Below are 18,431 nucleotides of genomic sequence, written 5' to 3'. Positions count from 1 at the left end.
AAAGTTAAAAAGAGAAAGTTACAGATTTGAATGTTTTTTCCACTGTGAAAATGTTCCTGCTTCATTGAACGTGCTTTGAAAAATAGGCTTTTTAACAGCTATGTTGTATTCCATCCCAAGGCTATAATAGTTTGAGTACTCAATAGTTTGAGTATAATAGTTTGAGTACTTGCGTACTCAAGGCTATAATAGTTTGAGTATTCAATAGTTTGAGTATAATAGTGTTGAGTACTCAAAGAAGAATTTTTTAGAAGCGAAAATTAAATGTTGGAATCAGAATCCATTGCAACCACTTGCCTCTGGAGGAGTTCAAGGAGGGTTGATGTGTTGGGGAGGGATACTGCCGGCTGTAGGTACTGGAACTAGCTCATCTTTAAAGTCCTTGGCAAGCATTCTATGCTGTTGGTTCCAAGGGTCACTTTGCTTTAGTTGAAAACACTGGTTAAAAGTGAGTTATATCAGAACTGGTATTGGCGCAGTGCCACTATTTTGAGAAGAGGCAGTATAAGTGTTGGACTTGAAAATGTCATTCTCAAGTGAATACCACCTGACTCAGATTACCAAAAGCATCTTCTTATTTGATGTTAAAAATTCAAACACAAATGATATTGCACAATTGAAAAAGCTACTCGTGAAAACATAAAGTTTAAGTTGAGGTAATTTCTTTATAATGAATTAGTATTTTTGTTCTTTTTTTCTAAACCTGAACTTAGAAAGAATAAGAATAAGGAAAGAATAAGAGGAAAGAATAAGTTCTAGCCCTACTTTTTTCTTTAAAATTATTAGCAACTGGTATATTTTACTACTGAAGACTTTTAAAGTAGCTAGAGTTTAAAAAAAAAAAAAGTAATATATCTGTAGATATTCACCTAGAAGGAGATCTGATTTTGGTTAAGTAAAGAAAGCAAGCTGCAGGAAATATGTATAGTACTTATTCTTTCCACAAATACTTGAGCACCTTCTGAGAGTCAGGCATTTTACAGACGTATACATGGCAACTTTTTGCATAGGAAAAGGTGTGCAAGGTGATGGATTACCTCTTGGGAGTGGGAGTGGAGGCGGGGGCAGTGAAGGGGAGGACACTTGTAGTGGTGCTCTTGAGCCCAGCCCAGCCCTGCAGCCCCACGTGAGCATTGCCTAGTGGTGGCTGTGTGGACAGCCTGGGTTCAGATTTGCATTGTGGTGCTACGGTTTACCAGCTGCAAGTTACTTGACCTCATTTGGAGCCTCAGTTTCTTTGACTGCATGATGGGCTAACAGCAGTACCTATCTTAGGGTGCTTGTGAGGCTTACATGTTATAATACACCTAAATAATAATACTACCTAGTAAGCACTCGGTAAGTGTTAGCTATTATTATGCATTATAGAGTTTAAAAGTAAAGAAAATTGAAGAAGACAGTGGGGGTTGTGCAGTGGACCGGCTGTTCTGGGGGTAACAGACATCCAGAGTGGCCCTAACCCACAGGTGTTGCCACTCTGTCTCCTCCCAGGTGTTTGAGAGGCAGCTGCAGCTGGCCGTGTCTCTCAGGAAACCCTTGGTGATCCACTGCCGAGAAGCTGATGACGATCTGCTGAAAATCATGAAGAGATTTGTGCCTCCGGACTACAAGGTTCACAGGTGAGAGTCGAGGACTTCAGTGGGCAGATGAAGTGAACATGTTTCTCTGTCTAGGACGTTCGTGGGAAGACAAATTCAGTGAGGAGTGGATTGATGATGTTACGTCTTTACATAGAATCTTTTCTCAAGATTAACTATCAGGTTGACCCATGTGAAATTTCTGATATTTGACCATTTTTTAACCTAAAAAATGGCAACTTCATATGGTTTGAGCTAATACCCTAAATCACTGTGACCCCCATTGCATGAAGCAGGCTGTAGTGGAGGCTCGGTTCGCAGAACTGAGAGCTGTTGGTCTTGGGAGAGGTTGCTGTGGGTCCAGTGACTGAGCACACAGAGAACATTCCAGGGCACCTGAAAAGAAATTTTCTCTCCTACTTTGAATTTGAAAGCTCATCCCTCCCCACTTCGCCCACCCGCAGTTAAAGTCCAAGATGTATTTTCTCTAAATGGTATCTAGGGGTTCTCCAGTTTGGTAAACTCACCAGCCTGCCCTGGTGTGTCTGTCCTGGGCATGGGCTTGGCTTGGGGGGCCCTGGGGAGCAGTGGGAGACAGTCAGCTGGCGGCTCTGCAGAGGGCGTGGGGCTGAGGTGGGCACAGGGTGCCCTGGGAACCAGAGGAGAGGCCCTTAGCTGCGTCTGGCTACAAAGAGGTCAGGAGGTGATGCCCACTGGCACTTTCATGACGGGTAAGATGGGTTAACTGGAAAAAACAGGGAGTCTAGAACGCGAGCCAGGTGGTGCCAGGTGGCTGAAGGGGTGAGGTTGTTAGGCCTCTAGAGCATTGCCTTCCAGGCGCCCAGGCAGAGAGAGTGATGCCTCTGAGTGGAGCCGCCACCAGAGACGAGATGAGGCACAGTCACCCAGCCCTTCTGGACTAACGTGTGCTGTACTAAGAACATGAACAGACACAAGGTTAAGAGAAGAAAATTCACCTGTAGGCCACTCCCCAGTGTTTTTAGTTTTTGTTTCCTTCTGGTTCATTTGATTACATGGACGTAGTTTTTACCTACTGTAGTTGTGATCCAGATGGGCTGCAGTTTTTAATTCTGCTCCTGACTGTGTTGGCTGTGAGTCCTTCCCTTGGATGCAGTCTTTGCATTTCTGAGAACTTACCCACCAAAAATAACTTAAAAGGTGAAATGTCCAGAGGGAGTTGGGAGCTTCTGCAGAGGGGATTATGAGAGCCCTGATCTGGAATTCTCTTCCTTGCAGGCATTGCTTCACCGGCAGCTACCCAGTCATTGAGCCCCTGTTGAAGTACTTTCCCAACATGTCCGTGGGCTTCACAGCGGTCCTGACATACTCCTCTGCCTGGGAGGCCCGGGACTCTCTGAAACAGATCCCGCTGGAGAGGATCATCGTGGAAACTGATGCTCCCTATTTCCTGCCTCGACAGGTAAGGGTGTCTTCAAGCCGAGTTGAGGCACTGAGGAGAGAGGGTGGGAGGTGTGCAGTCCCCCTTGCAAGGTTGGCAGGAACAGAGCCACAGTACCTTTCTAGGTCCCACCCTTGGCTGTGTAGATGTCTCCTCTCTGTTGCTTTGCAGAACCAAAGTCTAGGGGGCTGAGAAGCTGAAGGGTAACCACTCTCTTCCAGGCAGTGCAAAGCCCTACCCTGTAGAGGGTAGTCCAAGGAAGCATGGGACCCTGCTCACCCAGAGCCCCCCTGACTGGGACTCTCCCTGCACCTGCAGGTAAAGGGGTCTCTACACAGCTCCAAAGAGGCCCTGCTGGGGAAGGGCCGGGGAGGGAGTTGTGCGTGACAACTCTGCACAGAAGGCACAACGATATCCAGAATGCTTGGTGTCTTCCAGGTTCCCAAGAGCCTTTGCCAGTACGCCCACCCAGGCCTGGCCTTGCACACGGTTCGAGAGATTGCCAGGGTCAAAGACCTGCCACTCGCCCGCACCTTGGCCACCCTGCGTGAGAACACCTGCCGCCTCTACAGTCTTTAAGCAGAGAGGGTGCCGTCAGGAGTCTCCCAGAAAAGGTGATAAAAATCACATTACATAGTTTTTAAAAACCAGGACAAAAATGACTTTGGCTATATTTTTTAAACGTAGAGCATGTAGACATAGGGTGAGCAGTGAACCTGGTCTGTCTTGAGTGAACTCAGGTGTAACCTTCATCCTTTTCTCTTCCTCACCCTCCAGGATGACCAGCGGCCTGACAGGAGAAAGGCCGTGTGAGCTCTGCCTGTGTGTCCCTGCTCGAGGATGTTTGAGAGCCCGCTGGGATGGAGGACACCCGGACAGGACGTTTCCTGAGACCTCGTCGGAGGCTTCCGCTTCAGGCTGGTTGGGGGTGGGGCCGGCGTGCGGGGGGCTGGCGAGGGGTTCGGGCTGGCCTCCCGGCTGCAGTGCTCCAGGGCAGCCTGGGAAGAAGAGGAGGCTGATGTGAGGGCACAGCGAGCTTGCCCGCCCAGTGCCTGCCTCCGCAGCTTGTGGTGCGAGCAGTCTGTGAATAAAGTCACACTGCTCCTCAGCTAAGTGCACGTAGGCGTGTAGCTTGGTTCCTGGTTCTCCACTGTCAACACGAACCCCCAGTGGGAGATCTCCTCTGGGGGACATTTGCCAGAGACCTGTGTTAGAGGCTGATGCTCCTGCGGCCAGAGAAGGCAGCCCCTCCCTTCCCTGCGTGACTCTTCAGTCTGGCTCTCACTGTTGCTGCGTCAGCTCTGAGTTGGCACTGGTGGAAGGACCTTGGCTGCTGGTCTCACTGGTTCCACTGCCATCAGTATGGAGGGGCCAAAGGGGTGCTCATGGTCCAGGGAAAGTCCTGGCCGAGGAACATCTGGACAGACTGGGGGACTTGAGGAGGAGGAAGCCTGCTTGAGGAAGACGACCCCGAGGAAGGTGATCCCACTTACCGAGGTCCCCAGGGCTGCAGCTCAGTTGTGTTAAACTGACAGGGTCCAGTCTGCAGCAGATGCTGTCTGCTGGTCTGCTGTCAGGGGGTTCCAGCTGCCCTGTGCTCCACTCTGCCCCCTTCTCCTGGAGCACTGGACCAAAAATGCTTCTGTTTCAGCTCATGTAACAGCCCCTTGTGTGCCCCATCCAGGTCGAGAGGTAAACCAATTTAATTTTCCAAAGCTCTGCTGGCACTGCCCAGCCCTCTTCTATTGCCTATGCAGAACAAGAGGCCTGGTGTCCATGGATCTCCCGTTCCCCGTCCTGGGGCTCTCCCTTGCCTTGGCCTCTGCTGCGTCCTTTCTCCGTGGTGAAAGTGAGAGCCACTCCTTGGACTTTGAACAGCCAGGTCATCTCAAGTTCTGAGCTGTGCTCTGCTCCCTGCTGGTGCCTTGTAAAGGTGTGTTCATTACAGGCCCTGGAAGGTTATGACGGTCAAGAGTTAAGAGTGAGGATGCTCTGCATTTGGGACAGAAGGATCCTTTATTCCAACCTTCCTCAGTGCGACAGGCCACTCTGAGTCCCTTGTCTGTTTCTTGGAGGCCAATAGCTGAAATCGTAAGATCCAGTGCTTATGTTGGATGCCTCTAGGTGTTTGTGGAAGGTGCTTTTGAACCTCGTAACCTGCAAGGGAATGGACTTTGCATTTCATATATGGTATTTCCCTCTTGCCCCGGTACCCAAGTTGCTGGCCTGGGAAGTAGGCCTTAATTCAGTGTCGACCTTCCATGGATCAGCTGTGTGTCATCTGTGCCGCAGATTTGGCAAATCCGGGGCCTTGTTCTCCTGCTTGGAAGATTTGGAGGACTAAGGATTTCACAGTGCTTTGTTGTCACCCAATGAACTGTCCCTTATCCATCTCTTTCACAGCAAGGCCTGTACATCACAACTGCCTCCGAAGGAAACCAACCGGGCCTGTGTTCAAGGACTAAGAGTGATAACTCAGTGGATGTCTCTGAGCCATTGCAGTCTCCCTGCCAAAGTAAAGCACAAGGTGCTATATACTTTTATCTCCAGGATTTAGGATTATCATTTCTGTTGCACAGTGAAACATTACCTGTGTGGGAGTGAAAGCTGGTTGGCATTGTTTTTGGATGGCTGACTTGATTGTTTCTGCTGTGTTGCCGGAATGCCTCTGTATCTCTGCCCCCTCGCTCCCTTTGACCATCTCTTTCTGAAAATAAAGTGATGGATCTTCAGCCAACTCCCATGGTCTCCATGTTCGTTTATATTTCTCAGAGTGTTAACGATGGTTTAGTTGTTGACTAGCTTTGTAACCTAAGAATCCAAAGGTCTGGAGACTTTCAAAAATGTACCTGTGCCTCAGCAAAATTCAACTGGAAAGGGCTTCCCTGGTGGCGCAGTGGTTAAGAATCCGCCTGCCAATGCAGGAGACACGGGTTTGAACCCTGGTCTGGGAAGATCCCACATGCCACAGAGCAACTAAGCCCATGCACCACAACTACTGAAGCCTTTGCTCTAGAGCCTGCAAGCCACAACTGCTGAGCCCGTGTGCCACAACTACTGAAGCCCGTGCACCTAGAGCCCGTGCTCTGCAACAAGAGAAGCCACCGCAATGAGAAGCCTGTGCACCGCAACGAAGAGTAGCCCCCTCTCGCTGCAACTAGAGAGAAGCCTGCACGCAGCAACGAAGACCCAGTGCGGCCAAAGATAAATTAAAAAAAAAAAAAAAAAAAAGATTTGCTAAAAAGAAAATTCAACTGAAAAGAAGAATCCCTGGTACCTTCTTAAAAGTTCTGCCTTTGAGCATTAACTCTCATTTTACTGCCTGGAAACACCCAGATACACTGCTGCTTCTTAGCAGTGAAAAATACATAGACACCTTTGTTCCAGAGCAACGCAGTAGGAGGAAGAAAAATTGAGTACACGAGGGTGTTGTTGATGACTCGGTTGTACTGTGGGCTTTGGACTGTGAACTCTGATGCTGCTGGGTAAACTTTGGAGGAAATTCTGTTTCACTGCTTGCAGTCAGTCTTCCAGTTTTGTCCTAAGGTATCCTTGAACACAAGTAAGTGCTCAAGCCCAAAGTAAACCCGTCAAAAGGGAGGCTCTGTTCCAAGAACGGTAAAGAAATTTGGAATCTGTTGATGCCTCATGTCAGATGCACAGTCATTGGTTTGCGTATTTCCAGCACATTACTCACTGTCTCAGCTCTGTCCCAGCTGGACATATGGCAGCTATGTCCACTGGACACAGTGATAGTCTCTTTGTGGCTGGAAATCTGCTCTTGGCTTTTCTCGTGTTTTACATCTCTCTGTATTAAGTTTGGGACCAATAGTAATCATTTACCGTGAACACTTTCATTTTTGCCTCAGGCATTTCTGTAAGATCAGGGCAAAGGGCCACTGAAGTGTACGGTGCTTGAATAAAGTGTCCAGGATGGCAGCAGAACTGTCAGTCAGTGGCCAGGCAGCCCTGTGCTCCCTGAAAATGCTCATTTGTCGACGATGTTTGGAAGTGGATTCAGACTAAAGGAAGGTAGCCAAGCATGGATCTCTATTATTCTGTCTGTACACCGTCGTAAGAGAATTTCTTACCCCTCTGTAAGTGTGTAAGATGTTAAACACGGGCTTCCCTGGTGGCACAGTGGTTAAGAATCCACCTGCCAATGCAGGGGACATGGGTTTGATCCCTGGCCTGGGAAGATACCATATGCCACGGAGCAACTAAGCCCGTGCTCCACAACTAATGAGCCTGCGAGCCACAACTATGGAGCCCGAGTGCCACAACTGCTGAAGCCTGTGTGCCTAGAGCCCGTGCTCTGCAACAAGAGAAGCCACGACAATGAGAAGCCCTCGCACAGCAATGAAGAGTAGACCCTGCTCGCCACAACTAGAGAAAGCCCACGCACAGCAACGAAGACCCAACACAGCCAAAAATTAAAACAAATAAATTAATTAAACAAAAGTTAAATACATGAGCTGTTATACTAATGTACTGGGTATATTATAAAATAAAGTTTTTTATAAGGAGGGTTTTTTTTTTCTGCAGCAAATATCTTTCTCAGCCCAGGGGTATATACAGCTGCTTCAGAGAACCGGAAGTTAGTGGTATTGGGAAGTGACACGTGCAGGAACAGGTCCAAGAAGGCCGACGTGGGACCAGGTTTGAAATGCTACGTTTTCTCAAGTGTGTTGCCTGTTTCCTGTGATCACTTTTATTTCTGCTGGTTGTTGACTTGAAATTGTCCTCAGCCCACTCCAAGTTGACCCCGTGTATTATGAAAGAAAATGAAAAACAGAAACAGAAGGAATCCCTAGGACCCTAAGCAGCAGGGCAAGAGGGTGACATTGGTAGAGAAGCAGCGGAACGTGGGGGAGTGGGGGCCTAAGCCCACAGCTCTGGGTGAGTCGGAAACGTGTTTGATATGTAACCTTGGGAAGTCACTAAATTCCTCTGAACTTCAGTTTTCCCCCTCTGAAGTGTGTCTGTTGTGAAAATTCACTGAAATTACGTTAAGTTCATGTAAGAAGTATTTAGAACAGTGCTGGTGCACAGCAAGAATGCTGTAAATGGTGGCTATCAGGATAATTGAATGTCTTCTATGTGCAGGTGTCCTCGTGGGACATACCGTGTTCAATCTTGATAGTGACCGGGGTGGGGTGGGTGTTTTACATGGGAGGAGCCTGAGAAGTTCAGTGTTGTGGGCTGGACCAGACAGCTGGTGTTCAGATTCAGGTGTGAGCGTTAAGGCCTCAGCTTTCCACCCCACCATGCTGCCTGGGGCAGGTGAGAGAGCCCGACCAGAGTGGGCGCTTAACCTCTGTTTCTGGAGTGAATGACCTAGGCAAGTGGGAGAGAAGGCTTGTGTGTCCCTTGAGAAAGGAGTAAGGCCTTGTCTTTGTGGGTGAGCATCAGGTGACCAGCGTCCCCCCCAGGGCCTGGCCCCCATCCTCCCCGGAGCCCCGTCTGGCTGCCTCTCCAGCAGGTCGGGAGCTGGTTTCTTGGGCCCTTTGACCATGTTTGAGTCTTGGTGCCTCCGCTGGGTGTTGAGAAGAGGACGGTGGGCCTGGCTAGTGATGATCAGGGTTGCACCCCTACTAAGCTTTTAGAGCTGGGACGTGCCTCAGCTCCAGGCGCGCGTGTGGGTCTCTGCATCAGAGCGAGTGGCTGGCTCATGGAGGCGGACTTCTGCTTCCTCTCTCCCTCCACCCAAGTAGTTCACCTGCTCTCCAATACCTTAGATTCCTCTAGTGGGGATAATCCTTTCAAAATGTGATTACCACTTAGAGGCAGATGCTCTCAGAAGCAAGGGCTTGGTGAGCTACGTCGCTGCGCGGCCAGGTAGTCAGGTGTGTGGTTCCCTGAGAGATGGAAGTGTGTGTGTTGTGTGCCCAATGCACGGGCATGGAGTTGACAGCAGAGCTGGGGCTTAGAGAGTTGGGCGGGGAGACAAGTGAAAGAGGGAACAGGACAGCTTTTTCATGCGCTCTCAGTTTTGTTGAGGGCACCCTGGCCAAGTCTGCATTTTCCTAAGTTATGTAAGAGTCCACACCCGCTCTAAGCCAGGTGGGCCGACCTGGCTCTGCTGCCTGAATAGGACCCCGTGGCCTCTAAGCCACTTTATATATGCGCCTGGGGGTCTTGTTAAAATGCAGATCCTGATCTACTAGGGTGGGGGCGGGGCCTGAGACTCTGCATTTCTAAGAGGGTCTCTGATCATGTGACATTCCGTGGACCATATGTGGCTCCTCACACATGGTGTGAGGCATGGTGGTGGAGTTTCGGGGTGCCCACTTAGTGTGATCAGTGGTTAGTGCTGTAGGGCTGTGCCTTGAGTGCCAGATGGCCAGAATTTCACTCGAGAAGATACTTGGCTCCTAGAGGGAGCCCTCTGTGACAGAGGTTTCTCCAGAATATGGATGTTACCCCAGCTTCGCAGAGGGGCATCCTGCATGTTTCCGATGGGCGCGCACCTGTTGGGATGGGCGGTGCTCCTCCCCTCGTGATCACGCATCCATCGTCAGTAGCTCTCAAGTCAGTTCACGTGTTTATACCAAAGAGCAAGTGACTGATAAGTGACATTCCTCCCAGGAAGACTGGGTCTTCACTGGAATTCAGTTGTGGAACTTAAGGACCAAGGCTCACTTCAGCTGTGAGCTGGAGTTGGAAGTGGTTTTGGACATCAACCTGGTGTTCCAAATCAGTGAAGGAACCAAGGTAATGGCCAGCCTTGGCCACGTGAGGTGGCGTCTGCTGTGCCAGGTCTTTTCAGTGGACGAGGAGGAAGGAGGAGGAGTTAGGTCAGCCGTGTCCAGCAGTGGCTCTAGCCATTGTTAGCGGCCCACTCAATCTAACTTCAAACTCAGGCTCTCACATTCCCAGCATCCTTTTCTGCCCATGGATGTCAGTGCAACGGCTATTGGCTCTGATAGTGTCACCTGAAGTTTTCCTGTCCACACAGGCCTTGCTGGTTGTTAATAAGCTCTCTGTGCAGCTTTGCATCGGGAAGCTCTGATATTTAAAGGAACTTTGTCTTCTCCTTTTTCTCCTCTGTCTCGCCCCTCCTTCCCCCTTTCTGTCCACCTTCTCTCCCCCACCTCCATTCCCCCAGTAGCCTTATCTGCTTGTAGAAATGGGTCTAATTTGGTTTTCTAAGCATTGACACCTCGTTGCTACATGTTCTTCTTTTCTCTTCCCTTTGACCATAGACCAAGAATGGGGCAGGGGGTGTTTTTCAGTGAAATGTGAAATTTTCTTCTTTCCTGAAATAAACATTTTGAACCTTCACCATCCAGTTTGAGCATTTATTCACCTCCTAGACTGTTACCCCTCAGAGCTGGGGGTGGTCTCGGAAGCGTTCTAGGAAGCCAGGTGAATGCTTCTGAGGGTGGGAAAACGGAGAGGTGGCTGGACTCAGGTCACTTGTGGGCTGGGGTTTCTGAAAAGCAAGAGGTCAAGTCAAAGTGCTGTGTCTGGGACTTCCTTGGGGGTCCAGCGGTTAAGACTCCGTGCTTCCACTGCGGGGGGCACGGGTTCGATCCCTGCTTAGGGAACTAAGATCCCGCATACCGTGCAGTACAGCCAAAAAAAAAAAACCACCAAAAAAATAGTGCTGTGTCCGCCATTCTGCCAGTGCCGTCAAAGTTGGCTTTTCTTCCACAAGGTGACGGAGGTGGTGTGTTGTAATGGGGGGAGCGCTGGCCTCAGAATATGGACCGTGTGATTTGGGCACATCCCCTAAAAGCTGGGGGCCCTGGAACCAATCCCCCGCAGGTACTGAGGGATGACTGTGTTTGGGAAAGAGGAATTAGGAGCTCTTTTGAGAGGCAGGGATGGGGAAGAAAACTTCTGTTTTGTCACCCATAGGCGGACTCACATTGGGACTCCGAGGAAACTGGAGAAAGGACTTACCGCTGGCGTCTTCCCAAAGGACGTCCTGAAGAAACTTCCCCAGGGTCTGGCCGTGCTGGTGGGACTGAGCCCCTGACAGCTTGATCCCAACGTCAAAGGGGGCGCTGAACTAGGAGGACCCAGGAATTGTCAGAGGTCACACCCTCCTGTGCGTGCCCCGCCCCCCCGCCCCATCCCAGTGGAGGCCCTGGGCTCTCAGGAGAGGGAGAGAGGGGGGGCCTGGGGTCCAGCAGGCACCACTGAGGGGACAGCTCAGCCAGGTTACCCTCCTGCCCAGGCCTAGTCTTACCATCCGCACCATCTTTAGGAGGCTTACCTTGTACCCTCTTTCCTTACCTCTGAGAAGGTTACTGATAAAAGCTGTGAAGTCCCCTAGATCAAGGTTCCCTGCTCCTTGCAGCTTAGGAAGACATAAGGTTGAATGGCCAGTGGTAGAGCTTCAGGCCCTGGCAGGGTGATCTGGGGAGCAGGGTTCTCCCTGGTGTACACAGCACTAGCCTGGGGGATGGTCTCTGCCCCCCACCTTCCTCCCTTCCCAGGTGGTCTTCCTCTCATTTGCACAGGCCTCTCCTTGTTCTGTGGGAAGTTGGACAGGAAGCTGACCTTTCCCTAGAACGATGCTCTGAGCCAAGTTTGTTCTTCCTTCTGTGCCTCCATCTCATTCCTTCTACAGGGAGAGCACCCCATTTCCCCTGCTTTCTTGGCAGCCTATGAGATGATTTACTGGAGCTCAGTTTTGGGTGAATAGGGAGGAGCTCTGTTTTCGGCCACATCATCGTTTCTCACCTGGGGAGCGGAGACTATCTAGCTCCGTTCATCCAGTAACTGCCTGGGTGCCTGGCCCTGTTGGTCACTGAGATTCTGGATGAGTTGACGCAGGGATCTTGGGTCTGAAAGGGAGCCCTCGGTCCTTGGTCCTCCTGCCTCCTTGCCCTCCAGACAGGACACCTCAGTCGCATTTTTCAGATGAAGGAGCTGAGGCCCCGACTTGCCTGGGGCCACAGAGGGAGGTGGAGGCAAGGGCCAGACTGCAGGCCCGAGTCCACCAACCCTGGAGCCTCTTTGAGCCCCAGAGCCCCTGCCCTGCCCTGCGTGCAGCCCTTGCCCTGGTCAGGCCCAGACTGAGCCCCTTTCCCTCCGGGCAGGAGCCACTGTTGCTCCCATTTCACAGATGAGCAGAGGTGCTCAGAGATGTTATTAAAACAACAGATATCTGTTGGTCCCCTTTTTAAAATTTACCTCCACCTCTTTTCTCCACCGTGAAGGTGGAGCAAGTGGAGATGATACGAGTGATTTTGGGGGAACTGAGGCCCCTCTGTTCCCTCCCTTCAGTAAATGCTCATTTCCCCTCCACCCCTGTGGCTCATGCGGGTGGTTGGATGACCCCAGCCGACTTCGCAGCACCGCGAGCACCAAGCTGGGGACCTGCTGGGCTGGTTTGCACCCTGGAACCGGCGACGGGCAACTGACGGGAGGCGCAGCAGCTGTTGGATAGGGGTGCGGCTTTGAGCGACTTGAAAAGGTGCCTTAGTGTCTCATGTGATCAGTGGGGGATGGGTGGAACTTGGCCTCGAAAGCTTCCAGCTCTGAAACTTGATTGATTTCAGGAAAACTTTTGGAGGGGCTGTAGGGGCCTGGGATGAGTGAGGTGGGACCCCGGCCCTGGAGGGGTTCGGTGGGCACAGCCAGAGCCCTGCGGCCTGTGTCACAGGCCTCCCACCTGCCTCTGGCGTCTCACCACCTCCGACATTTCAGACTCCTGGTTCTAGCGGAGGCAGGGGCTGCCGTTTGCTCTGTGGAAACTGGAAACGTCCAGCCGTGAGTCATCAGCCACTGGAACCTCTTCCCCGCCTGGGCTAACTTAGGGCGTCTCTGGCCTCGCTGGACCTGGCAGTCTCACCGGGAAAGCTCCCTGGTTTTAGTCTAAGGATTTGCAGGCTGATGAGTGGGCACGTGGCGGGTGGGGTCCCACACGTGGTGGAGGAGGCGCCTGGCGAGAGTCAGAGGGCGAGGGTTGGGGATTTGACCCCTGAGGGGAGGAGAGGCTGGGGGTAGGTGGAGGGAGGCCAAGGCAGGGCAGAGGAGACTTCCTGGGCCACCTGCTCGCTCTCTGCCAGACCGGTGATGGGGACACAGGGCTTGGGGACTGGAGTCCCCCAGACCGTGGGTCCCACTTCTTCCCCATGCAGGGCTGCGGCCCCTCAGCCCAGTGAGCTCCCTCGGCTGAGCCTCGGTTCCTCACCTCTAAATGAGGGCGCAGAAACCAGCCCCACTGACTTCACAGGTGGTTGTAGAGGTTAAATGCGAAGCAGGAGCGTAAAGCAGCCGGAGAGTGAGACCGCAGTTACTAGCAGTAGTTACTAGGCACCACCCGGGGATTCTGGTTTCCCTGCGTGCGGGGATCTGTCCTCACCTAAACTCCTGTCAGAACCATTCCCCGGACCGCGGCTGCCCGGCAGGGGTAACTATAAAACGCCTTCACGCTTTCTCTCTCCTAGTCCTCCGTTTCTCTCTAAACGGCTCCCCTGCCCCGTGAACTATTCATCAAAGCTCAAGCAAGCCTGATGAGCCCCATCCTCGTCTACAGGTGGGGTTTGGTGAGAGCTGGGCTCACCGCTCACCTGTCCAGGCCGCCGCCTGGTAAGATTGGGTAAGGTAAGGTCCAAGGGGCCCCTGAGTCGATTAGAAAGTTTTCTGCAGGAAACGCCTCCAGTCTGTGACCAGCTCTTCCTTCCTGAGTGTCTGTTTGCTGGCTCCCCTCTGAGATCACCTGGCATCTGCTGGCGCCCCCTCTCCCCTCTGCTTGAGGCTCAACCTGATACAGCAAAGTTGCTTAGATGTTTGCCTGTTGATCGGCAAAGCCCATCTCAACAGAGCCCAGTGGTGCAGAGTCCACTGTTTTTTTGCTGTTTAATGTTCCTTGAGTGGCTGGTAAGTGAGTCCCTGTGGATGGCCGCCTCTCCACGCCCTCCCCCGCCCCATCCCCTCCACTGCGGAAAGCATAAAGCTGCAGAGGGACCCACCTGGATTTCCAGCTCGTCCCCTGCGCCTTCCGCCTGACTTCTGACGTCTGCGTCAAGCCAGCCTTCCAGGGCCCGGGGCTTCGGTTTGGCTGACGGCTTCTTGGATTCCTTTCTCTGCTGGAAAGAGGAGGTGTTCTCCTTAGGGCCCTAAGCCCCCCTGTCCTTCCAGAAGCAGAGTGAGGGGTGGGCCCACGGTCAGACCCAGAGTCCTCCTTTGTGCTCTGGGAGAAGAAGGCTGAAGCGCAGAGAGGGTGAGCCACTGCCCAGCTCACGCAGCTCACGGCAGGGCTGCAATGAGATTCCCCAGTCAGAGCGCAGGCCTCGTGGGGGGACGTCTCACCTGCACTTTCTGGTGTTCGGGGCTCAGGAAGCTGGAGCCCGCCATGGCCAAGTCCACCCAGAGCACACTGAAGAGCAGCAGGCTGCAGACGGTCCCTGGGGAGGGCATGGCCTCGGCCGGCTGGGGACAGATGGGCCTGGCGGAGAGAGCATCTCTGGGCAGCATGCACCCCCATTCCAGCCCCTCTTTAACCCCCGCTTCCCTCCCTGTGCCTCTGAGCCCAGCAGACAGGCTGAAGGGCTCTGACCTGGACCTGGGGCCATGATTGCTGAGTAGAGCGGCTCTTAGCGCCCTCTCTGCCCGCCTTCCCCAGGTAGGACCGATGGAAGGATGTGGGTGCTCTTTTCCAAGACTGTTCATCTGGGGGCAGAATGCTTGGCAGTGGGACTCCCCATGTTCTTTATCCCAGGCCCCGAGGACCTTGTGCCAAGTTTCTCGAGGATGTTTGAGGAAGCTGAACTGGCAAGGTCCCAGGAGACATGGGGGCCCTGGGGCGGCTCCCAAGCCCAGCTCTGAGCAACCAGGCTGCCCCAGGTCATGCCACCTCCCCGAGTTCAGATGGGCCTGCGGATGCCCGGCAGTGGAGGTGAATTAACCCATAAACAGACCCTCGGACACACAAGAGAGTGGCCAGAGTGCCTACCTGGGATTCCTGGTGGAGGTGGTGCCTGGTGGCTGTCTGGTCATTATATAGGCAGCCTGTGTTTGTTTTAAACCAGCAGCCCCACCTCAGGGCAGCCCAGTATCCGGGGGCTGATGGACATTCCTTGGGAACTAAAAATACTACGCACGTTGTCCTCGGAGTAGAAATCAACAGCGGTGGGCAAACGCCCTGAGAGATGGCTGGGTGGCCTGGGACAGCCACGTGAGGTGGCCATCTGCTGCTCCTCTCTGCAAGCGTGCCTGGCCCTGGTTTAGGTGGGAGGGAGGAGAGTGGCCCTGGGTCTGGTCTGGCTTTGCTGCTCTGCGGCCTTGGCTTACTGGCCCTTCTGCCACTCCCTTCCTCCCGGGATAGAACGAGGTATCCTCACTCGAACTCAGGAGCTTGTCCTGCCCCTGCGCTCGCTGCTCTCCATGAGGGATGCTGCTCTGGCTCCCACAGACCCCGAGCACATGGGACGCTGGCTCGTGGAACTCTCACACGTCCACGAGGGAAGCCCCATTTATCAGATGAGGAAACTGCAGGGGAGCAGGGCAGAGACCATCTCCAACAGGGGCTGAACTCCAGTCCTGTTGTTTTTTTTAAAATGTGTAGTATGATCCCATTTTATGGAAAAAATACAAGATAAAAATACAACAAATATAGACAGCCAACTATCTGGAAGGACATATGCTATTGAATTTTTTTCTTCTTTGTAATTATTTTTAGTGCTTAGGTTGAATATTCATTTGGTAATAAGAAACAAGCAAATAAGTGTCTTACTTTTCTGTAACTCTTGGTAGAATCACATGCTCCACCTTGCAAAAAAAATCAAACCTGAGTCTATAGATGCTGTAGATTCAATTACCAACTCCCAAGAAATACAGGGGATGGACGAGTGTGTAAAGGGGACCCACAGGGATGCAATCAGCCCAATACAAACTGAGGGCAACAATAAGGGGCAAGTGTCCAATCCCTTCTTTTGGGTGGTGGTGATGGCTCTGCTCAGCTTGGTCTTTCTTAATGTGCGGGCCTTTCTCCCCTCGCCCAGCCAGGTTCTGAGAGGGAGCAGAGTGCCCTGGGGGCAGGAGAGCCGGGACCTGGTGCTGCCACAGGTGACCACACACAGATTGGCCTTACGCAGATCACTGAGCGTCCCCCTGCTCACGGCTGCCTCTCACAGGGGCTTGAGGATTAACTGAGGTGATGGGTGTGCAATCCTTTGTAACCTGTCAAGTACCATGCAGGTGACAACTGTTTTTCGTACCCTGGCCAGCCTTTGCCACGTCAGATGCTCGCGGACGAAGAGCGCATCAACCACGTGGGGGATTCCTTACGTGCCCGCAGCGGCTCGTCCCACAGGATGCCCAGGTGGTGACTCCTAAGGGCTTGGTGAGTTGTCTGTGTAGACGTTCTAGCGTTTCAGAGGAGGAGCTCACTTCTGGCTGGGCTCGGGCTGGGAGGGTAGGAAGGGCTCCGTGATCCAGGCGGCGGAAGTGGAGCGGGGCTTTGAAGGGAGGGCACCGCTGCAGGCAGAGGGGCAGGAGCGGAGGGGGACAGCAGGCGTGGGTGCAGACTATTTGTGGCCCCAGTGAGATGGCTGGGTGCTCGGAGGAGGGTGGCAATGGGGCGGGTTGTAAGAAAAGGCCTAGAAGGAGGTACGGGGTTGGGATAAGCACAGTTTGGAAGCTGGGGGCCCAAGGAGTTTGGGCCTGATCTGGAAGAGGGAGGCCACTGAAGGCTTTTGAGCAGAGGAGTGACAGGACACGACCTTAAAGACCTGGGAGGCTGCACCGTTATTTCACGGGGAGAAAACCTGAATGCCACAGGGACCACACTTTCCCCAAAGCCACGCAGCCCTCAGTGGCAGTGCCCGGACGCCTAGCCAGGCTCCTGAGCACGACGGGATGGGGCAGGGGAGCCAGCAGAACGCTGGTCATCCGATGACCGCCTGACTGAGATGGTCGTCAGGGGGCACTGGACCCTTGTGGAGACTCTAGGGACAGTGGGTGCCCGGGAGGGGCTGCACTGAGCCCCTCAGTAGAATGTGGGGACTGAGTACCTCCTGCTGGAAAACTTCTCACCACCAGTGCACTGGGGCGGGGGCCGGAATCCTCCCGCAGTCCCAGCAGAGTGTAAGTGTGTCACCTGGAGGCCTTCGCCCTTGCGGGCCACCTGAGCTGATGCCTCTTGGCCTTGGGGCTCAGAAGGGCTGAAGGTGGAGCAGGTGGGGAGATGCTAGAGAAGGCCTGCAGCTTTTTCAGAGCGTGGCCCGCCCTGCCCCCCCGGCCCCCAAAACCCCAAACGGACTATGGTGACCAGGCCCCACTGAGATGTGAGGCCTCCTTCAGTCCCGGCCCTGGAGACAGGAACTGCCAGTGTTGATCTTAGATAACACCCCGCAGGCAAACACCCACGCGGGCTGCTGCGTTCCCTTCCGGAGCAGAAAGGTGGCCTGCGGGCTGGAAAGCACCCGAAGCACATCCCACAGAGCGGAGGCTGGTTGGGGGAGGAAGGAAGGATGCCGGAGCCACTGAGGGAGGGGGAGGCGGCACCCAGAAAGTACCTCGCTGCCCATCCCCGGCTGTGGACGGGGTGCAGGCTGGGGTGGGGACGCACGCAGACCTGAGTCCAGAGGCCTTTGAGGAGGCCTGTGTGGCTCGGGGTGGGGAGGACTGACTTGCCTCAGCATGTGTTTCCCCTCCTTTGAGTGTGGATAATGCCAAGGCCAGTCTGTCCATCTGTCTTCTTTGAACCTTCCTCTGGATTGCTTGCTGGTTGGTGGTTTCCTTCCCACAGCAGGGCCTTGAGGGCCCGGCCTCATCCACAGATAAGGGCGCATCATCACCGAATTAACTGCTGTATGTCAGTGGTGTCTGAGAACAAATTGTGTACACAGTCCACTGTCATTCTGTTTGTGCTGTTAAGTAGCTGGCTGAGCAGGGAGTTTTTTCATGAATTTGGCCAAACCTTGGTCTGAATGAGGCAGATTCTGGGGTAATAGAAACGGGTTTCATTTTCTGAGATAGATAGGGCTCTTTGGCGGGGCTTATTTTTTTCTCCTTGTTCTGGCTTCCATAACTTGTAGAACAGCATCGATCACTAGAAGTATCATGCCAGTCATGCCATTAACAATTCCTTAGGAGTCCCATTAAAAAATGAAAAAGAAACAGATAAAATCCATTTTAATAATATACTGTAATATATTCAGAATACTATCAATTTGACATGTAATCAGTGTTATAAATGATTTAGATATTTGGCACTGGTTTTCTTTTTACTAAATTTTCAAAATCCATTGTGTATTATATTTTCACAGCACGTTTCAGTTCAGACCAACCAAATTTCCAGTGCTCAGCAGATCTTGTGGCTCACGGCTATTGCACTGGACGAGCTCTAGATCATCATGGGTGTCCCTCTTACAACTTCCACATCCTTAGCCCAGTGCTGTCTCATCCCTCCTGCTCCAAACACAACCTCTCCCACTCGGGGTTTCCCTGTTCTCCTGCCATCGTGGGGCTGG

The 18,431-nt window shown here is 52.7% G+C and overlaps 2 protein-coding genes across 7 annotated transcripts in view; one reads left to right on the top strand and one right to left on the bottom strand.

Moving 5' to 3' along the window:
- TATDN2 (TatD DNase domain containing 2) overlaps positions 1-18,431 on the top strand; it is a 63,052-nt gene that overhangs the window by 14,011 nt on the left and 30,610 nt on the right. For 3 of the 5 annotated variants that reach the window (XR_009542697.1, XR_009542699.1, XR_009542698.1), the window contains exons 5-12: positions 1,492-1,619; positions 2,835-3,018; positions 3,436-3,611; positions 3,775-7,896; positions 10,861-11,053; positions 12,238-12,427; positions 13,404-16,023; positions 16,185-16,300. Coding sequence is in view for 1 of the 5 variants with exons in the window: in XM_060161196.1 (XP_060017179.1) it covers positions 1,492-1,619; positions 2,835-3,018; positions 3,436-3,576 (453 nt within the window). In the remaining 4 variants the exon portion in view is untranslated. Of the gene's footprint in view, positions 1-1,491; positions 1,620-2,834; positions 3,019-3,218; positions 3,316-3,435; positions 3,612-3,774; positions 9,716-10,860; positions 11,054-12,237; positions 12,428-13,403; positions 16,024-16,184; positions 16,301-18,431 lie in introns of those variants that run through there. The other 2 variants (XR_009542700.1, XM_060161196.1) reach the window with 2 other exon arrangements.
- Positions 10,291-14,437, bottom strand: GHRL (ghrelin and obestatin prepropeptide). 2 transcript variants are annotated; one of them, XM_060161200.1, is made up of 4 exons: positions 14,269-14,437; positions 13,929-14,042; positions 10,906-11,014; positions 10,291-10,432 (listed from the first exon to the last, which is right to left on the bottom strand). In XM_060161200.1, the coding sequence occupies exons 1-4, from the start codon at positions 14,431-14,433 to the stop codon at positions 10,413-10,415; spliced, it is 408 nt and encodes a 135-aa protein (XP_060017183.1). In that variant the 5' UTR covers positions 14,434-14,437; the 3' UTR covers positions 10,291-10,412. The 2 variants fall into 2 exon arrangements, with proteins under 2 accessions (XP_060017183.1, XP_060017182.1); XM_060161199.1 differs by having other exon boundaries at positions 13,929-14,045; positions 14,269-14,436.

Source organism: Lagenorhynchus albirostris, chromosome 10 (genome assembly GCF_949774975.1).
Source record: "Lagenorhynchus albirostris chromosome 10, mLagAlb1.1, whole genome shotgun sequence".
NCBI lineage: Eukaryota > Metazoa > Chordata > Mammalia > Artiodactyla > Delphinidae > Lagenorhynchus > Lagenorhynchus albirostris.
This window is presented reverse-complemented; position numbering and strand designations above follow the sequence as displayed.

Excerpts from the sequence above, each read along its gene's own strand:
- GHRL (XM_060161199.1), bottom strand. The coding sequence starts at position 14,433 with ATGCTGCCCAGAGATGCTCTCTCCGCCAGGCCCATCTGTCCCCAGCCG. Across the intron at positions 11,015-13,928 it reads GGGACGAGCTGGAAATCCAG|TTCAGCGCCCCCTTTGACGT; the intron begins GTGGGTCCCTCT and ends GGGTCCTCCTAG. Across the intron at positions 10,433-10,905 it reads CCTTTGGGAAGACGCCAGCG|AAACCCCAGCCCACAAGTGA; the intron begins GTAAGTCCTTTC and ends CTTGCTTTTCAG.